Source organism: Lontra canadensis, unplaced genomic scaffold, assembly GCF_010015895.1.
Source record: "Lontra canadensis isolate GAN:19392208 unplaced genomic scaffold, GSC_riverotter_1.0 scaffold5, whole genome shotgun sequence".
Taxonomy (NCBI): Eukaryota; Metazoa; Chordata; class Mammalia; order Carnivora; family Mustelidae; genus Lontra; species Lontra canadensis.
This window is the reverse complement of record NW_022630999.1, coordinates 71,183-90,145: the sequence shown is the minus strand read 5'-3', so window position 1 is coordinate 90,145 and position 18,963 is coordinate 71,183. Positions and strand designations below refer to the sequence as shown.

Below are 18,963 nucleotides of genomic sequence, written 5' to 3'. Positions count from 1 at the left end.
TAAGCAACTGCCTTCAGCTCAGGTCATGACCCCAGGACCCTGGGATTGAGCCTGCTTCTCCCTCTTCTTCCCCTGCTTGTACTCTATTTCTCTCTCTGTCAAATAAATAAAAATCTTTTTTTAAAAATGAGATTTAGAGTATGTGCTATGGTGAGTGCTATGAAGTGTGTAAACCTGGTGATTCACAGACCTGTACCCCTAGGGCTAATAATACATTACATGTTTATTAAAAATTTTTAAAAATTATTTTAAAAATGTGATTTAGAGACACCAAGTGAGGAAAAATGATACTGATAGACCTGCTTGATGCAGAGTTGTCACAAACCGTCAATTTATTAAAAATGCAGCATCTGTGAAGGGCAGGAAGGCAAAGCACAGTCAAAAGAGTTATGCCTTTATATTGTTAGTCCATGTACCCGCTAGAGATCATTTGAATAGAAGTCTCACAGCGAGTTGCCTCAAAGTTGGTCATTATTTCATGGCAGCCAAAATGCAGGCATAAAGAAGATTTTGGCCAAATGGATGCTGATTTTGCTATCTAACATGTTAATGTTTCTCTTGTTTTCCAGGGCACTGGAATTCCTGGGTTGTTGTGTTCTGGGGATTTTTTTCCTTCCTACCTCTCTGAACATTCCTTCTCTGCTGCTGCTTCTAAGTAGCACCCATGGTTCTGTCATCAGCATTTTCTGTATATGTACACGGTATTGAGGATCTCATCCATCCTCCGAGGTTTAGATATTCCCATTGTTAAAATTATCTCCAAATCCTGCCTTTTTCTAAACTCCAATCTTGCTTTTTTTTCTTTCTGCCTCCAGTCTCTCAGCCAACAGCCCCTAGATTATTCCCCTGAAGCGTCTGTGGGAGTGTGTCGCTGCTACTCAAAATACCTGCGAGCAAGTCCGCCTCACTGTGCTGAACAGTGTATGTTATTTCATCCTCAAAACATTGCTCTATGTTCACCATTGCACGTGCGTGGCTTAGGGTTTGAGCTTAAGTAGCTTGTCCTTTCTGTAATAAAAGATCATTTGAATAATGTAATCTCTTGGATTGGGTCAGATCATCAGAAAGCTACATACTTGGAGAGTTCTGTGGACCTCAAAGCCCAGCATTTAATCCTAACCCTAACCTCGCATAGATGTGTGCCGCAGCTAAGCCTCTTGCTGTAGAATTTTAATGCTTAAGACATGGTGTACCAGTGGTTTTTAAGTAATCCAATTTTGGTCTCCTCCAAAGGCCTACCCATCAGCCCCCTTTCACCTCTTCATTCTAAGGACGTTACAAAGCTACATCTTTTTGAAAGGTCAATGGTTAGATAATCCTAGGAAAAGAGGGAGTTCCATCTCCTTTGCTCTGCATTTCAACCTGTACCTGAGCCAGAAGTCATATCTTACATACTAGATAGAAGATACAGCTGTGTCTTATTTGTCCCAAACACTTAAAAAAAGCCCGTGTTAAGGATTTCACAAAAAATCCCAACTTGACTTCTCTTGAAAAACTGGAAAGATCGATGACAAGGGGCGTATCTTCTTGTGCACTAACAATTACCTGAAGCTGAGATTAATGACTATTCCTTCCAGAGGATAAATTTTTAAGACCAAATCTTTTCTGGAAAGTTTATCATAGCCTCTACCATTCCCTATTTGGCCTACCAGACGGGCCTGTGTGCATTTGATTTTATGATACCAGAGACCCCAGCCATTTTACCTATGCACTCTCCAAAATTCTTCCAATTCGGTGATCATGTGTTTCTCTCCTATACAGTCGGATACTTGATGTGCCCCACACTTCTTATAAAGGACAGTCATAGGGGCATCTGGCTGATGCAGTTGGTGGAGTATCCGAATCTTGATCTCATGGTTGTGCATTTGAGCCACATGGTGGGTATAGAGATTACTTTAAAAAATAAAATCTAAAGGACAGTCATAAAGAAACACAAAATGCACTTCCTTCATTGATTGTTTCAAGAGAAATGTGGGGAAGGAGGCCTGAAATTTAAGCAAACTATGGCCTTAAGGGAACCCTTTATTTTATAAAGCAGAGACCAAAAATCGGAAAATCTCATAGTAACATTGGAGCAGCCTGCCTGTCTTCCTGTCTGTTCTTTGGTTGGATTTAATGAAAGAGGTAGAAGGTTATGGGAGTTGAAGAGAAACAAAGATGGGCTCAAAGGGAAAAAAGATTTTGTAGATGCCAAAATTCTTACTTGTATGTGTTCTTAAATTTTCTCTTTTCCTGAAATTTAGTGTACAATAACAACAAAAAAAGAGGGCTTAGTATATAATAAAGTGGAAAGGCAGCTACGACTATATTATTTTTTTAAAAGATTTTATTTAATCATTTGAGAGAGAGAGCATGCACAAGCAGGGGAAGGGGGAGGGGAGCAGTCTCTCCACTGAGCGGGCTTGAGTGGGGCTTGGTCCAGGATCTGGAGATCCTGGCCTGAGCAGAAGGCAGACGCTTAACTGTCTGAGCCAACCCGGCACCCCTAAATTATTAATTGAAACCAAATTTATGAATCCCAGTTCCCAATAAGTTGAAGTAAGCACCCTCCTCCCTGTCTCTCCCTCTGAATGCAATTATAAAGTCTGGATAAAATACATAGATCAGCAGTTTGAGGACTCTAAAACATAACTAGTGACAGGAAGATTGAAGGAAACAAGAACTGAAGTATCATCAACTTAACAATTTGCCATAGTTCCACCTTCCAAAGGTAAACTCACTGCTTAGCCACAGACAGGAGTACAGCCATAGAAGTGTGTAACAGGTAGTGGTAACTAAAACCCCAGATTTCTGGCCAGAGAATCGAAAAGGGGAGTTCTGGGTAACTGGAACATAACTAGACAGATTGGAGAGTGGGAGGAGCTAGGGTAAGTGATCCCATAAAGTTACTTATGAATAATTTTATAATAATTTTTTCTGGGGCTCAAACTCAACTTAACTTTATGAGGCCAACATTACCAGGATATCAAAACCAAATAAAAACAGCTCAGAGAAAGTTCGGGCTATCTGGCTGGCTCAGTTGGTAGAGTGTGTGACTCTTGATCTTAGGGTCATGAATTCAAGCCCCACACTGGGTGTAGAACTTGCTTTTTAAAAAAAGAAAGAAAAACAGAAAGAAAGAAAAAGCTCAGACCAATGTACCTGATAAGAGTGAAGAACCCTTAACGAGAGATTTAACTAATCATACCCAGCAATATATATATAAAGAATAATATAGGGACTCCTGGGTGGCTCGGTTGGTTAAGCACCTGAGTCTTGACCTCAGCTCAGGTCTTGATCTCAGGGTCATGAGTTCAAGCCCCACACTGGGCTCCATGCTGGACGGGAGACTACTTAAAAAGAAGAAGAAAGAAAAGAAAGTGATAAAGATGTATCACAGGGTGTCTGGGTGGCTCAGTCAGTTTAGCGTCTGCCTTCAGCTCAGGTTGTGATCCCAGGATCCTTGGATGGAGCCCCACACTGGATTTCTTGCTCAGCGGGGAACCTGCTTCTCCCTCTCCCTCCACCCATACCCCCCACTCATGTGTGTGCACGGGCACACATACTCTCTCTCTCACATCTCAAAAAAAAAAAAAAAAAAAAAAAAAAAAAAGGTTGCCTGGGTGGCTCAGTCAGTTAAGTGTGTGCCTTCTGCATGGGTTATGATCCCAGGGTCCTGGCTTTCAAGCCCCGCATCTGGCTCCCTACTTAATGGGGAGTCTGCTTCTCCCTCTGCCCCTCTCTCCCACTTGTGCGCTCTCTCTCTCTCTCTCTCTCAAATAAATAAATAAATATTTTAAATAGTATTTATTATATTTATTTAATATATATTATATATAAATTTATTATATATGTTTATATATAATAATTATAATATACATATACATATATATATATATATATATACCACAGGCATGTGGAATTTATCATGAGAATATCTGAAAATCAACCAATATATGAGTTTTACTACAAAAATGTAAAATTCCTGTATCCCAGAATAACATTTAAAGAAAATAACTAGGGTGATTCCACTAAGAAAAGAATTGAACACAGGCATAAGGATTTTTATTATGTTACCTAAGTGGTCAGGAGCTGAACAGATGGAACATCCACTTGGTGGATCATTAGATACAATGATGTAGCGAGGTATTTACTGGCACGCTGAGATGTTCACAGCATGTGTAAATCTATGTAAAACCAGTATCTGTGTAAGAGTCCACTTCCGCAATACATGCATCTAACTATACACGCACACACAGAAGTTCTAACTCCAAACTATTAACATTGCTTATCCTCAATGACTTTTTCAACAGATGCAGATGATTTGACAATGAACATGGAAAACTTTTGTAATAAATAGTAAGATAAATTTCTTTGTTTGAAAGTGTAAATGCACAATGTCCATGAATGGACAATTCTTTTTTTTTAAGACAATTCTTTTTTTTTAATTCTTTAATTTATTTGTCAGAGAAAGAGAGAGAGAGAGCACAAGCAGGAGGAGTGGCAGGCAGAGGGAGAAGCAGACTCCAAGCTAAGCAGGGAGCCCGATGCGGGACTCAATCCCAGGACCCTGGGATCATAACCTGAGCCAAAAGCAGATACTCAACCAACTGAGCCATCCATGTGTCCCTATTCCTTTTTGTTTTAATGAATAAACATACTTACAGACCATTCTTTCCCAAAATGTTTCCAGTGGTTACCCCTTATGTAGTATAATAATGGCTTGTTCAGTGTGGCACTTTTATTTCTATTTGATTAGGAGATTTTCTTGTTTTTATGTTTATGTAATAACTTTTACTACACAATAAATGATTACTTAGTAACTCTTAAATAATTATTCATAATAATTCTTTTTAAAAATGTTTTATTTATTTGACACCCAGAGAGAGGGAGCACAAGCCGGGGGACCAGCAGAGGGAGAGGGAGAAGCAGGCTCCCCGCTGAGCAAGGAGTCCGATCCAGGACTCCATCCCAGGACACTAGGATCATAACCTGAGCTGAAGGCAGAGGCTTAACCACTCAAGCGCCCCCAAATAATTCCTTAAAAAGAAAAAAGTGATATAAAAAGTCTTCAATAGCTCCACATATCTAAGGATAAATTTCAAAATCCTTAGCCTGGCATTCAGGGGCCCCAAAACTTAGCTTCAGCCTGTCCTTCCAGCCTCATCTCCTGCCACTGCCTGACTGGAACCAGCAGCATGACTGGGGGCCAAGCCCTGACTCTCACTTCTCCCCTTTGGTGCACATCTTGCTCCCTCTGAGGTCATCATAGCTCGTGGGGAGCTCCTTTCCTGAACACAAGGGACAGAGCCTTTCCTTCGGGGATGGGGCCGGTGTTGCCCTGGCAGAGGAGGAGACCAAGAGAAAAGTAGAGCATTGAAACTCCCATTCAGGGACGCCTGGGTGGCTCAGAGGGTTAAGCCTCTGCCTTCAGGTCAGGTCATGGTCTTGGGGCCCTGGAATCGAGCTTCACTGGGCTCTCTGCTCAGCAAGGAGTCTGCTTCCCCCCTCCCTGTGCCTGCCTCTCTGCCTACTTGTGATCTCTCTCTCTGTGTTAAATAAATAAAAATCTTTTTTAAAAAATGAAATAAAAAATAAAAATAAAAACGAATCTGGGGGCACCTGGCTGGCTCAGGCAGTAGAGCCTGGACTCTCTCGAGCTCAGGGTTGTGAGCTCAAGCCCCATGTTGGGTGTAGAAATGACTTAAAAAGAAAAAAGAAAAGGGAAAAGAATGAATGAGTTGCTTCTCTAATACTGTGACGTTTGGGGGCGCCTGGGTGGCTCAGTCATGAAGTGTCTGCCTTCATCTCGGGTCATGATCCCAGGGTTCTGGGATCAAGCCCTGCATCGGGCTCCCTGCTAGGCAGGAAGCCTGCTTCTCCCTCTCCCACCGTGTTCCCTCTCATGCTGTCTCTCTCTGTCAAATACATAAATCTTTAAAAAATAACAATAATAATGGGGCGCCTGGGTGGCTCAGTGGGTTAGGCCTCTGCCTTCGGCTCTGGTCACGATCCCAGGGTCCTGGGATCGAGCCCTGCATCGGGCTCTCTGCTCGGCGGGGAGCCTCCTTCCTCCTCTTTCTCTGCCTGCCTCTCTGACTACTTGTGATCTCTGTCTGTCAAATAAATAAATAAAAATCTTTAAATAATAATAATAATAATTTATTGTGTGGTTTCAGATTAGGTTCCTCCCAGTATGTTCTCTTCAGTTGATGTTGTCTCACATGGGAGGGGGGAATGAACTGACTCCCCTCCCCCTGCCTCCCCCAACCCACCATTTCAGGGGAGCCACGAAACTTCTTCTCGGGTTTCTTAAACCTGCGTCAGATGTCTGCAAAGCCTGAGGTTGCCTGGCTTGGTGCTTTGCTTGGCTGCCCTCAAAATGTTCCCGAGACCAGGTGAATGAATGGTGAAAAGACTCCAGTGTTCTGGAGGGCAAGAGGGAAATGGCCAGCCGTTAACAGAGCTCAAGCAGAAAAGCGACTCTGTAAAAATACCGAGATGTTTCTTGGCAGCTCAGCCTTTTCTACTCCTTGCATTCTCTTTTTGCCTTTGGACAAAGGGATTTTTAAAAAACAATTTTTTTTAAAGATTTTATTTATTTATTTGACAGAGAGAGATCACAAGCAGGCAGAGAGAGAGGAGGAAGCAGGCTCCCCGCTGAGCAGAGAGCCCAATGCGGGGCTCGATCCCAGGACCCTGAGATCATGACCCGAGCCGAAGGCAGCGGCTTAACCCACTGAGCCACCCAGGCGCCCCTAAAAAACAATTTTGATCACATCTTCACCTTGGGACAGATAACTTTTTCAGACCTAAAACAGCAGGCCTTTCACAACCTCTGTGTTCTACCACTACCTGAACAAAAAGCCTTTCAGGGTTCCAGTGAACGGGAAGGGGTCAGCCAAGCCCAAAACAGGCCCAACTGCACTTTCAACAAAGACCAAATACCCCAGGAGGGAGGCATGCGCAGACTGTTTTTATTTGAGAAGGTTCTCCTGGCCCCTATGACCCCAACCACTTCCTTCTTCCCTCTAAGATGATTCGGCTCCAAATACCAGTGGCCCTTCTTCTGTGGAAAAGAGGTGCCCTCCCACCTTTCTTCCAGATTTTCAAACCAGAGGCAGCCCTGAACAAAACTGGGAAGGAAGAGAAGTTTCTCTCAGTGTCCTCTTCCTTCGAGTTCGAGCAGAAGCAGCCTGAATGTCAGGTCCCTCGATTTTTCCCAGCCAGCGCTGGAGTACCAGAAATTCTACCATCTAAATGGAAGGTTCCGATCTCAGTTAAAATGCAAGGAGAAATAATACCTTGTTTTAATCTTGTGACACAAGATTAAAACACACAAGATTAAAACAAGGGCCTCCACATAGCTGGACAACATGAAAAGCATGACGTGTCAATCTTAATAATCTGAGATATCAACGAGCTTTTTTCATTCCTCTTTCCTGGAGATCATCTGTGAATCCGATGCCAGATCTTGACTTCTTTCATCCTGGAATGAATCAAGAGAAATTTGAAATGGAGAGCCAAACAAAATAACAGGTTTTTCTGCCTGCTGCTTCCTCCCGTCTACTCTACTCTACACACACACACACACACACTCTCTCTCTCTCTCTCTCTCTCTCTCTCTGCCTTATGCTCTGAGCTGGGGAGAGAGCTAGCCTGGAAGAGAAAAAGCAGAGTGAGAAACAGGTAGTGTCCCTGCATTTACTGCCCCACCATTACCCCATCACTTAGGGAAACCGAGGAAAGAAGGGACAAGCTGGCCTGAGTCTGGCACCCCCACAGGCGACTTTTTTCAGAGCGTGACCCTCCCTACAATCTCTCCTCCACTGCCTCCAGGCACAGAGGAGTTGAAATCGTGGCATGGACTTCCAGGCCCTAGAGAACTTGCCGGGGGTTTCCCTGACACTTTCGGGCCTCCCAAGGGTTTTGGAATGGTGGCCCCCAAGTGAGATCCAGAAAGTAATTAGGAAAGAGAGCCAAGGTGCTGTTGGGAGGCTGCCTCACAGAAGAAAAGGGCACAGCCGTTCCCAGATAGGGCACAACATGCCCCAGGGTGGAAGACTGAGCTGCATCTCTAAGGAATCGCCACATCAGCCAGCTGCAACAGGGGCAGGGCCGAGGGATTGCAGGCCCAAGTCCGCACCCCCGGAACCAGGCACCTACCAGGGACACACAGGACAAGGGGCCTGGGTCAGGGAGATGGGCAACCTACCCTGCCCCACCTCAGGCCCCGCTGGGGCTCATCCTTTAATTCACTCCAAAGAGTAGGGGAAGACACACGGAAGGGAGCTCTGAAATGAACTGTGACTGACTTAGAAGACTCAAAGTGACAGATAAAGCTTGGAAATACCCAGATTAAGTTGCCTGTGTTAGAATTCATGATCAGGAGGAAGATTGTGTTACTCCAGGAGTTAAGTCGCAGGGCGCCACGGATCAGTGCGACCTCGGGCAAGTTGTTTTACTTCTCTGGGCCTGGTGACGCCGCCACCCTCACTCCTCAGATACAGCCTCTGGGCGTGGCCTGGCCACTGATGGAAGCACAGTGTCTACTGAGACCCAGCAGGCGGGCACCGAGGAGGCCTGGTGAAGGAGGACAGGGAGGGACTGGGCCTGGCCTCCTCCCTCTTTGTCATTTTCCTTGATCCTGTGCTGGACCTGAGGGAACCCCCCTCCCCGACGTGTGCTGTGAGTTCACGTTTCCCCTGCTGTGGGAAAGGAAAGCATTCCTATGAAATCTATTCTAAGTCACAATGGCGTCAAAGAAGCAATTGTCGTTTTGTTAAAAGCAAAAATTGTGTTTGGATTTTTTTTTTCATTAACAAAACAGATACTAATGGGGGTCTTTCTTGAAGCGGAGTGGGATGACAAGAGCTTTTGGATAGTGGGGGAGACCTGGACATTCCTTGCTCAGCATTTCCTAGATTGTCCTGTAGAGGGCACAGTTTCCTTGTCCCAGAGACCTCCGGGGTTCAGGAACATTCAGTAGCTGAGGCAAGCTCTGAAGGCTTTCCATCAATGTGATACCCTCTTCAGAGCACCAAGGAGAGCACCGTAGGAGATGCCAACATGCACAAGAGGGCCTCCTCTGACTTTGAGAAGCTCCCAGGATAACTCTAGGAGAGAAGACAAAGGTGAGGAAGCCCTTTTGTCGTGATTCCAAGGCATTTTCCAGTTCATGGGCCAATGCAGTGTACAGATACTGGATGCTTATGGATTCAGAAGACCTCTAGACTAGTCTCTAAGGAAGATGTCAAAGAGGTGGTGAGGTTAGACCTGAATGGATGGATTGCTTTGACAACTAATGCCAAGACAAGCAGAGACAGAAAATTATAATGTCATATAAAAGGATCTGCTTTTAAATTAAAATCAAATATATTTAATTGTTCACTTTAAAATGGCTAATTTTAGGTCATGTCACTTTCACCCCAATCTAAAAAACCTATAGGAGATAATTCTGTGTGTGAGTTTGTGTGTAATTTTAAATTAATTTGCTGTTGAGCTAGATAATAACTCTGATGGTTTAAAATCCAGATGTATAAAAGAACAAAGTGAGAGGCAACTGGGTGGCTCAGTTGGTTAAGTAGCTGACTCTTGATTTCGGCTCACGTCATGATCTCAGGGTCCCAACTGAGCCCCTTGTCGGGCTCCACGCTTACGGGGAGTCTGCTTGAGTCTTCTCTCTCTCTCCCTCCCCACTCTGCTCCTCCCCCTGCTCATGCTCTCTTTCTCTCTAAAATAAATAAATCATTTTATAAGAGTATACAGTGAAAACTCTTCTTTCAATCTTTCTTTCAAATACCACATTCCCCCTCTAAAAGCAATTGATGTCATAGTTCCTTTTATTTCTATCTAAAGGTGTTCTATGTAAATGCAAGGACATAGGTATATACAGTATTTATTTCTACTTTTGTACACAAATGGTAGCCTATTCTGTCTACTGTTTTGCCCCTTGCTTTGATCACGGACTATGTAACAACATGTAACAATGTAACAACAGAATAAACACTGTGTATTCATTAACTTATTTGATCCTTACAACAATCATAGGAGGTTGATGCCATCATAATCCTCGTAACCCTCAGTTTAAATATTTTTAAAGTTTATTTATTTAGTAATCTCTACACCCAATGTGGGGCTCAAATGCATGACCCTGAGATCAAGAGTTTCATGCTATCTTGACTGAGCCAGCCAGCCTCCTCCATGACCCTCATTTTATAGGCAAGAAAATTGAGACCTAAGCAGATAAATGCCTAATTGAAAGTTACACACCTATTAATTGTTGGAGCCAGGTGCTTGAAACCAAGCACCTGACCCCAGAATATTTACCAAAATTTTATAGCCTCCACTTAAAAACTTTTTCATTCTTTTTTACAGTTCCATAGTATCCCACTCTATAGCTGTGCCTTAATTTATTCAACCTATCCCTGCTGATGAACATTTAGAATTTTCCAAACTTCCACTGTTACAAAGTTGCTACAATGAGTAGGCTTGGGCACATGGCATTTCACACATGTATGGGTGTATCTATAAGTTGCATATAGAAATGTATGTATGAAACTGTATGTTTCAGAAGTGAAATTATTGATACAGTTTTTGATGGATATTGCAAAGTTGCCCTCTTTATTGCCCCATCAATTTACCCCCATCCTCCCCTCACCCCTTAATGGATGAGAATCTTTGTTTCTCCCCTCCTCACTAAAGTCTTACTCAATATTGTAGCATCCAATTCATGGTTAAATGCTAGTTATAAAGGAAACTATGCATGCCCTAGGGAACTTTGGATCTTATTTATTTATTTATTTATTTGGCTCCACCAGGAGGATGGAGCCCAATGCTGGGAAAACTCATGACCTTGAGATCAAGACTGAGCTGAGATCAAGAGCCTGACACTTAACTTACTGAGCCACCCAGGTCCCCCCGCCCCACCTTTATTTTTTAACTTCCAGTCTTATTGGGAGAGGCTGGGAGACAAGTCAGAATGAGCCATTAGTAAATCTTTTTTTTTTTTTTTAAAGATTTTATTTATTTATTTGACAAAGAGAGAGAGAGATATCACAAGTAGGCAGAGAGGCAGGCAGAGAGAGAGAGAGGAGGAAGCAGGCTCCCCGCTGAGCAGAGAGCCAGATGTGAGGCTCGATCCCAGGACCCCGGGATCATGACCTGAGCCGAAGGCAGAGGCTTAACCCACTGAGCCACCCAGGTGCCCCAGTAAATCTTTATTAATGAAAAACCAATCAGGCCATGACCTTGTGTTCTGATGAGAATCAGATAATAGAGTAGGCTCATCAAGAACCCCTACCACGTGACCATCTTAAGTTACATGTTTTGTGGGGGAAGAAATTACCAGAACGTCCTTGTTTACAATTTCTGAGTCTCCCTAGCAGGCCCTCATATTGTAGATTGAGAACGATCCAAATGCTTCTTGATCCAGCTCTGTTACTCACCAACCTCACAGGAAGGTTGAAAGAGCCCTGACTGCAGCAAGAGGCTAAGGAATTTTCTATTTTAGGTGAAAGAAGAGGGTAAATCTTCGGATCCAGACCATTTGCTAAAACTGAAGTTGGGCAAGTGGCCATTCAATAACACGTGCCTCTTAGTCCTTGGATATTGTATATATGCAATATAGCATAATATGTAAAATATGATATCTATTTGAACTCTTGCTTCCCCCCACCTAAGAATCAGTTGCTGCCTGGGATGCTTTTCATCTGATTACATTTCACTCAGCTCGTGGCAATATTGAGTGAACTCCTACTGTGCACCTGCACGAGATAAAGATGAGTAAGACGCAAGGACAGGCTGCTTCCAGTGACTCCAAAGAAGAGGAAATGCAAATGTGGCTAGGCTAGGCCCAACCATCCACCAGAGGTAACCCCCCTTTTTCAGAGTACGCTGTAGGTTTCACTTGTCTGTGGGAAGCACTGCCTTTGGTCGGGAACTTGTTTCTATGTGAACTAAGATTTGTTCCTATTTATAATTCTCCAAGTAGGCTCAGGGCAGCATTAGGACAAAAGAGTGACTTTAAACTACTGTGTGTAAATTAAAATATTTCAAGGTCTAAGGGCTTCCATCTGTGTTTATTAATAGATGGAGAATTATTTGACCTCAGCATGACAGGAATTTTTCAATCAGTTGGGAGAGGCTCTCCCAAGGAGATCTGACCCACACCCTAAAGATTAAGTAAAAATATGCTGATAGCTGGAAAACCTTAAGAACAAGATGGAAACAGATGGTAGTTTATATTCTCTGTATATTTTCTTACTCCATATATTTCTCTATATATTTTCTTACTGCTTCTTAAAGAAAGCCTGTTTTCTGTTGTTGTTTATGAGGCACGTGGCTGGCTCAGTCAGTGGAGCATGTGACTCTTGATCTCAGGGCCATGAGTTCAAACCCCATATTGGGCGTAGATCCTACTCAAAAAAAAAAAAAAAAAAAAAAAAGTGTGGATTTTCATCATTGAGTCTAAAGTGCTTCTGGAGGCAGCCAGCCTTTCCACTCTCTAAAACCTTTCCTTGCTTGCTGTATTGGCTAGCAAGGAAAGGTGTATGAATGCAGTGGTTGTGTCCAGTGTCCAGCATTATCACACTGCAAACCAATTTGACCATAAATGGATGCTGAAGAGTAGGATAAAGTAATTGTCATAACATGGGATGGCTTGAAGAGTGGGAAACTTCGTGTAGTTGATTAAAAATAAAAGCTGTTATTTCTAGTCCCAGGACTGGACTAGAAATTAAAAACAAAAACAAACAAGCAAAAACCAAAACCTCTTTGTTATACAAAGTCCCACAGTTGGTTATTGGGAGAAGTCACTTTGCTTCTCCTTCTACAGTCTGGGGTGGGGGAGAGAGGCTAAATTATGTCCTGCTTGGTAGGATTGTACCAAGACAGCTGTCACCTTTTCAGTTCTTGTTGCTTACTGGGCATCACCTGGATCATCTTCAGGCTTCAGAACAACCCCAACACCCTTGAGATAATTATCACTGCCATTGTCATCACCCTATGTAGAAACAGAGGCACTGAGACAAATACCTTGCTCAAAGACAGAGATCATAAAGGGCATGGGCAGGGCCAGCTACATAATTTACAGAGCTCAATGCCAGATGGAAATGTGGGGTTCTGGCCAGGGACAGGGAAATCAGCTACTATTCCCACAGTGCGTGAGCGATCCCCAAGGAATTAGAACTGCTGTGCCTGGCCACATTTGGTATCTGCATGGAGATGGGCAAGAGATTCCCACTAGTAGCCATGGCACTTCCAGTCTCCAGCAAGGATGGTTGTATACACCACCCAGGGACATAGGAAGAGGTGGGGTGGGGGGCTGTGCCTGACCCTAATCATCTCCTAGTCGGTGTCCAGGCACCCATGGGGGTGAGAGGTGGATGGCCGTGGTGTGCAAGATTCCCTTCTCACTCCTTCCTAGCAGTGAGGTTGCTGCCCCAATAGAGTGGGCAGCAGTCATGGGATTGGCTTGGGGGGCTGGCAAGGTGCCAGGGGAATGAGCACCGGGGAAGAAGTAGGGGAGAATACGGGAGGCAGGACTGTGTAGGAGATGAGGCCCCAAGACCCCTGGGCTTGCTCCATCGGCCCATCAAATTTCACTTAAAAAAACATAAATTCGAGGGCCCCTGGGTGGCTCAGTTGGTTGAGCGACTGCCTTCGGCTCAGGTCATGATCCCGGACTTTCAGGATCGAGTCCCGCATCGGGCTCCCAGCTCCTTGGGGAGTCTGCTTCTCCCTCTGACCTTCTCCTCTCTCATGCTCTCTCTCACTCATTCTCTCTCAAATAAATAAATAAAATCTTTAAAAAAGATAACCATAAATTCAAGATGAAATGATTAAGAAATTCAAGGTTGCAACTGCAGAGCATTAAACCCCAAATACTTCTAAGTGCCAGCCCTGGGTGACTGCACCAGTTGCATGTCCAAAAAGCCAACCCTGGCTCTAGGTACCCAAACTAACATACTATGGCGGAAAACCATAGAAATTCAAAGTCCTTTGAAAAGTAAGAAAGTAAAAATTTCTCCTGTCATTTCACTTTGAAAGTAACAGCTGCTGTGAAAGAGAGTGATATTTTAGTCTGAACAAATAACTTCGCTCCTCAACACCTCCCTGAAGAATGTCTTTCTTTATGGAACCTGACTTGGCCTTCTCAAATAGAATTGAACGGTTTTTGTGCTCCTTCCTAATTTGCATAATCACGATGTTAAGAACTGGGGCTTTGGAATCCGACAAACCTGGGTTGGAATCCTAGCTCCCTCAGTGACTAGTTGTGAGACCCTGCCGAATTCCTTGCATCTATTGTCTCACCTGAAAACCAGGATAATTCTACTCTACTGGGGGTCCAGGCCCGCCATACTGATAGGCTTGATGAGGGCAACCGAACTGGAAACGCAGCTACAGGACTTGTCCTGAAACTGTTTGCAAAAGTAAGCACATTCGTTTTCACTTAGATTTTATGTTTACGTGGAGTGGCTTTGGGAAGGACGCTCATGGAGATGAAGAGGGTAAAAAGCATTAGTCGCAGTGCTTGACACCGAAAAAATGAACTGCATGTATTTATTCGTCTTTAACACTAGACTCACTTTCTTGAGAGCGGGTCCTGTCTTCCTCACTTGTGTCTAACACAATGCTTGGCACCAACTGTGAAATTAAAATGAATTTTCTTTGCAACTTTAGCTAAAAATGAGGATTTTATCGGTAACTTAAGAAAGTGGATAAAGTAAGTCTCTTAAGGGCTTTTGCTATTCTGTTATAACACAAAGAAACGAAAAAACAGCGGGAAAATGAGGTCGACAGGCCTTTTATGATCATTCAAACTTATTCCTAAGCGTCTGTTAAAAATGATTTGTCTCATCCTTGCCTACATTTAAAGTAATAAACCTGGACGTCATCAGTGTGGATCTGGAACTCATACAGCGGGTTCCGATACACCACACTTTTCAAAGTTTTAAACCAAAAAGGCAAGCAGGGGAAGAGAACCACACAAGCAATGAACCACACAACTTGGTGACCGTAGGATCGTTGGACGACAGCGACATTCTTGCTCTCCAATCGCTGGAGAGTCCGGAAAGAACACTCTCTGGATTGGCCAGAGGAAACATCTCTCCAGGTTCATTCAAGAAGTAGCTTGGCGTGGGGCTAGGCCGGCAGCGCCTTCTGCCCAATCAGAGGACGCATGAGGCGGGCTTTGCCGGAGCGGAGCCTATCTCCGAAGACGAATCTCTGCCCATCGGATCCCAGCCGCGAGTGGAGGGGGCGTGGCCTCAGGCCACGGGCTCCCGACTCCCTGGGCCCGCGCACGGAGTGGGCGGGGCGAGCGGTGTCAGCGGCGGAGCCGGATGCGGGCGTCGCCGCGGCCGCTGCGGCCCTGGGGATGGGCGGAGCCCCAGCCGCCAGTGCTGGTGGCCGCCGCCGCTGCCGATCCCGAGCGGCCGCCTCTGCTCCCTCGCGTCGCTGCTTCCTAGGGCGGCGGTATGCTGGGGAAAGGGGTAGTCGGCGGTGGCGGCGGCACCAAGGCGCCCAAGCCCTCTTTCGTGTCGTACGTGCGCCCTGAGGTGAGGGGGCGCCGCGCGGGCGGGGCGTCGGGCTGGAGCTGCCGGGGCGAGGGGCGCCGGGAGCCCCCTTCCCGCTGCGGGGAGGGCCGCGGGCGCTTCCTGTGCGTGTGCGGGAGGGAAGCCGGGCGGGGTGAAGCCCTCGGGGGGCGCGTTGGGATCTCGCGCGGGCTGAGATGGGGACCTCCAGCGCGGGCAGGCAGGTGCCCGAGAGTCGGGCCCCGTCGCCAGCGGCCAGATGAAGGGGCCCAAGCCGGGAAGGTGCTGCGGCCCCTGCCGCCCCTGCCTGCCTTGGCGTGGAGCTGGGGTCCCGGGCACCGCGGGAGCGGAAGGGCTGCGTGCTCTGGGCCCCGGTAGGGACCTGCCCAGAGTCCGCCGCCTGGGTGGGTCTGCCCTGCCCTTGGAATTTCTCAGTTGAGTCTTCAGAGCTCGCCTGTCTCAGCTGCGTGCTTGTAAAGGTGCCGTTTGATGCCGCTGGCGGGATACCGTCTACTGCCTCCCGCCTCCCATCAGCAGGCAGTGCGGCTCTCTCCCTTCCTTGTGAATTCCCCTCTGTCATTTCTTCCCCCTTTCATTTCATCCCCTCTTGCCTTCCTCCTGGAGTTTTACGGTCAAGTTCATTCATTCAGAAAATATTTTTTTGAGCTCCTACACTGTTCTGAACTCTTGGAATATACATCAGTGAACAAAAGATCCCTGCTCTCCTGGCGCGTATTTGAGGGAGAAAGGAGTAAACAATAAGTAAAATAAACATAAAATAAACATAAGTAAATGACATGGTTATATTAGAAGGTGCTGAATATCAGGGGAAAAGGAAAGGCACCATTTTCCTCTTTGCCACAGTGGCGCTTGAGCAAACTTGAAGGATGTTTGGGGTCTGAGGAAAGAGTAGGGCTGGTGGAAGGAAGTCTGGAGTGTTGGAAGAACATGAAGAAGCCTAGTAGGTGAGGGCAAGAGTCGTAGGAAACCAGGTTGGAGAGGTTATAGCTTGTAGGCCATCGCGAGGACTTCTTGAGCAATAGTTCCCAATCCAGATGCCTAATGAGATGCATTCTTATTTTGGATTCCTGAAGGTTTTTCCTGCTCCTGTCCCCAGTAGTTTAAGCAGCAATGTGCAGGAGCACTGTCAAACTCAGTGTCTTCAGCTGCCTTCCCAGTCTTGATCAGGGACTGTTTCTGTAAGACCACCTGAGGCTTGAAGCCTTCATACATGCATCTTCAAGTTCACAATGTGTGTGTTTTCACTAGTTGAGAATACTCTTGTAATGGGTTTTATTTTTAGTCCTAATTTGAAAATAAAAACCACTTCCTCCTTAGATCCCTGATAAGGAGGCAGGGTCATCTTGAATTTTCAACAGGCTTCCCTTGTCTTGGGGGTTAGTAATGTCAGTTTCTCTTTGTGTCTTTTTTGATTGAGCCCTTGCTGAAGTACAACTGATCTTTAACCTTTCCTGTTCAGGGAGATTAAACTACAAATGGAAAGTCTTCCGAAATGTGGCCAGAGTTCAAGAATGTTCAAATTTTTCATCCACCAAGTGCACATGTTGTAATTAGGCATGTTTTTCCTCTTTGCCCACAGTGCCTGATATATTTCCTTTGAGGGATAATTAGGGAAGGGGAGTGGTTCAGTCCCAAAAGGGTCACATTTTTCGCATCCTTATAGTTGGCAGTTTTGTTTTCTTGCAATGAAATAGTGCTGTGTAGGCACTATGTTTCTTTGTTGTAATCTGTCTCTAAAAATATTTTGAACTGAGGGAAGGGCTCTGACCTAAATTGCTTATAGTTCTTAAAAGATAAGGGTATGAGCGGGGTGAGGAAGCAGTTTGTTTTTAAATGTATAGCCTTTGGAAACTTCCACGTGAACAGCTTTGAGGTGTAGCTTATGTACCTCTGAGAATACTGAGTCTGACAACCTCTTGGCTCACTCAGTAGGAGGAGTTCCTCAGAACACTTTTCTGGATTGCTTCATATTGCTTTCATCTTTACTGCGTTTGGTGTATGTCTTCTTGTCACTTCTCTGTATGTGCTTTGCTTTTGTTAGCCGGGAAATTGAAGGTTTCTCAGGCGCCTTTCTGCTGGTACCTCACTGAGCTGCCAGAACCGTCTTCATGCCTTACAGTACAGCGATACCTGTGCCTGGTGATCAGCTTGTTCTTGGCTGATCAGATCTTAGAAGGCTCAACAGTGGTTTTCTTAAGTACGCCAGAGTCTGTCAAGAGTCGGCACTTCGTGTTAGAAACAGTAGCGCTTTACTGGGTAAAGTAGTTGAAGAGGATGCTTTTAAAGACAATGGCTTATTTTTTCTTTGTGATTAGAGAGGATTGACATCTGTCATTGATCCTGTGTCAGTGAATGTGCACATTAAAATCCTGAACTGTAGTTTAGGGCCTTTGGTCATGTTTTCTGAACTCTGCCCAAAGGGTTACAAATCAGTAGAGCTTGTAAGGTGGAAGCCAATGGCTCTGGAAATCGAGGTGAATGGGAGGGAGAGAGCTGGGTCATTCTTGGTGGTACCAGTCATCTGTTACTACCTCTAGAAACATCTCAGCATCACCATCCCAGCTTAGTCCCAGACAAGCAGTGCAAAGGACATTGTGCATCTATGCAAGGGAACGCTAGGTGCTGAGCTTCACTTCAGGGAAGTATTGGATTAGAGTTTGTAAGACAGATCCATTTGTCTTGCTAAATAAAAAACACCTATTTGAATTATTATTTCAGAAGCTGTAAGTGTTCATTGTAGAAAAATAAGAAAATATAGATTTGCAAAGAATTTTTTAAAGAAAAATTGTAAGTAACTCAGAATATACCCTGTCAGATATGTGTGTAGGTGTGTGCATATGTTTTTTCTAAAATGGGTTTAATATTGCTGATCATATTATTTTGTAATCTGTCTTTTCAGCAGAAATTTGTATTGTAAATGTCTTTCCGTATCTGTTGTTAGCCTATTATGTCATTTTAACTTACACCTGTTTTCTACAACAGAAACATACTGTGATGGGGAGACATTAGGTGGCACAAAGAACCAAAGAAAGCAGTGTGATTTTTTATTTTTAAGGATTTTATTTATTTTGAGAGAGAGAATGTGTGCATGCACGTGAGAGGGTAGGGGGATGGGCAGAGGAAGAGAGAGTCTTAAGCAGATGGTACACCTAGTGTGGAGCCCGACCTAGGGCTTGATCTCCTGACCCTGAGATCATGATCTGAGCTGAAATCAAGAGTCGGACGCTTAACTGGCTGAGCCACCCAGATGCTCTGTGACTTTTTTTTTTTTAAAGTTTATTTATCATCATTTATCATGGGGCTCAAGCTCCAGATCAAGAGTTGCATGTTCTACCAACTGAGCCAGCCAGGCACCCCCTATTTGTAGATTTTTAGATTTGGGAGAGAATTTAAAGATAATCTATTCCACCACTGTACTCTTCCTCTG

The 18,963-nt window shown here is 44.8% G+C and overlaps 1 protein-coding gene across 2 annotated transcripts in view; it reads left to right on the top strand.

Annotated features, from left to right (window-relative positions):
* Positions 1-15,315: 15,315 nt before the first annotated feature.
* Positions 15,316-18,963, top strand: part of MTMR12 (myotubularin related protein 12) — a 68,492-nt gene continuing 64,844 nt past the window's right edge. Inside the window, exon 1 of one of the 2 annotated variants that reach the window (XM_032851270.1) lies at positions 15,316-15,539. In XM_032851270.1, the coding sequence (XP_032707161.1) occupies positions 15,459-15,539 (81 nt within the window). In that variant the 5' untranslated portion in view covers positions 15,316-15,458. The remainder of the gene's footprint in view (positions 15,540-18,963) is intronic. The other variant, XR_004381936.1, reaches the window with a different exon arrangement.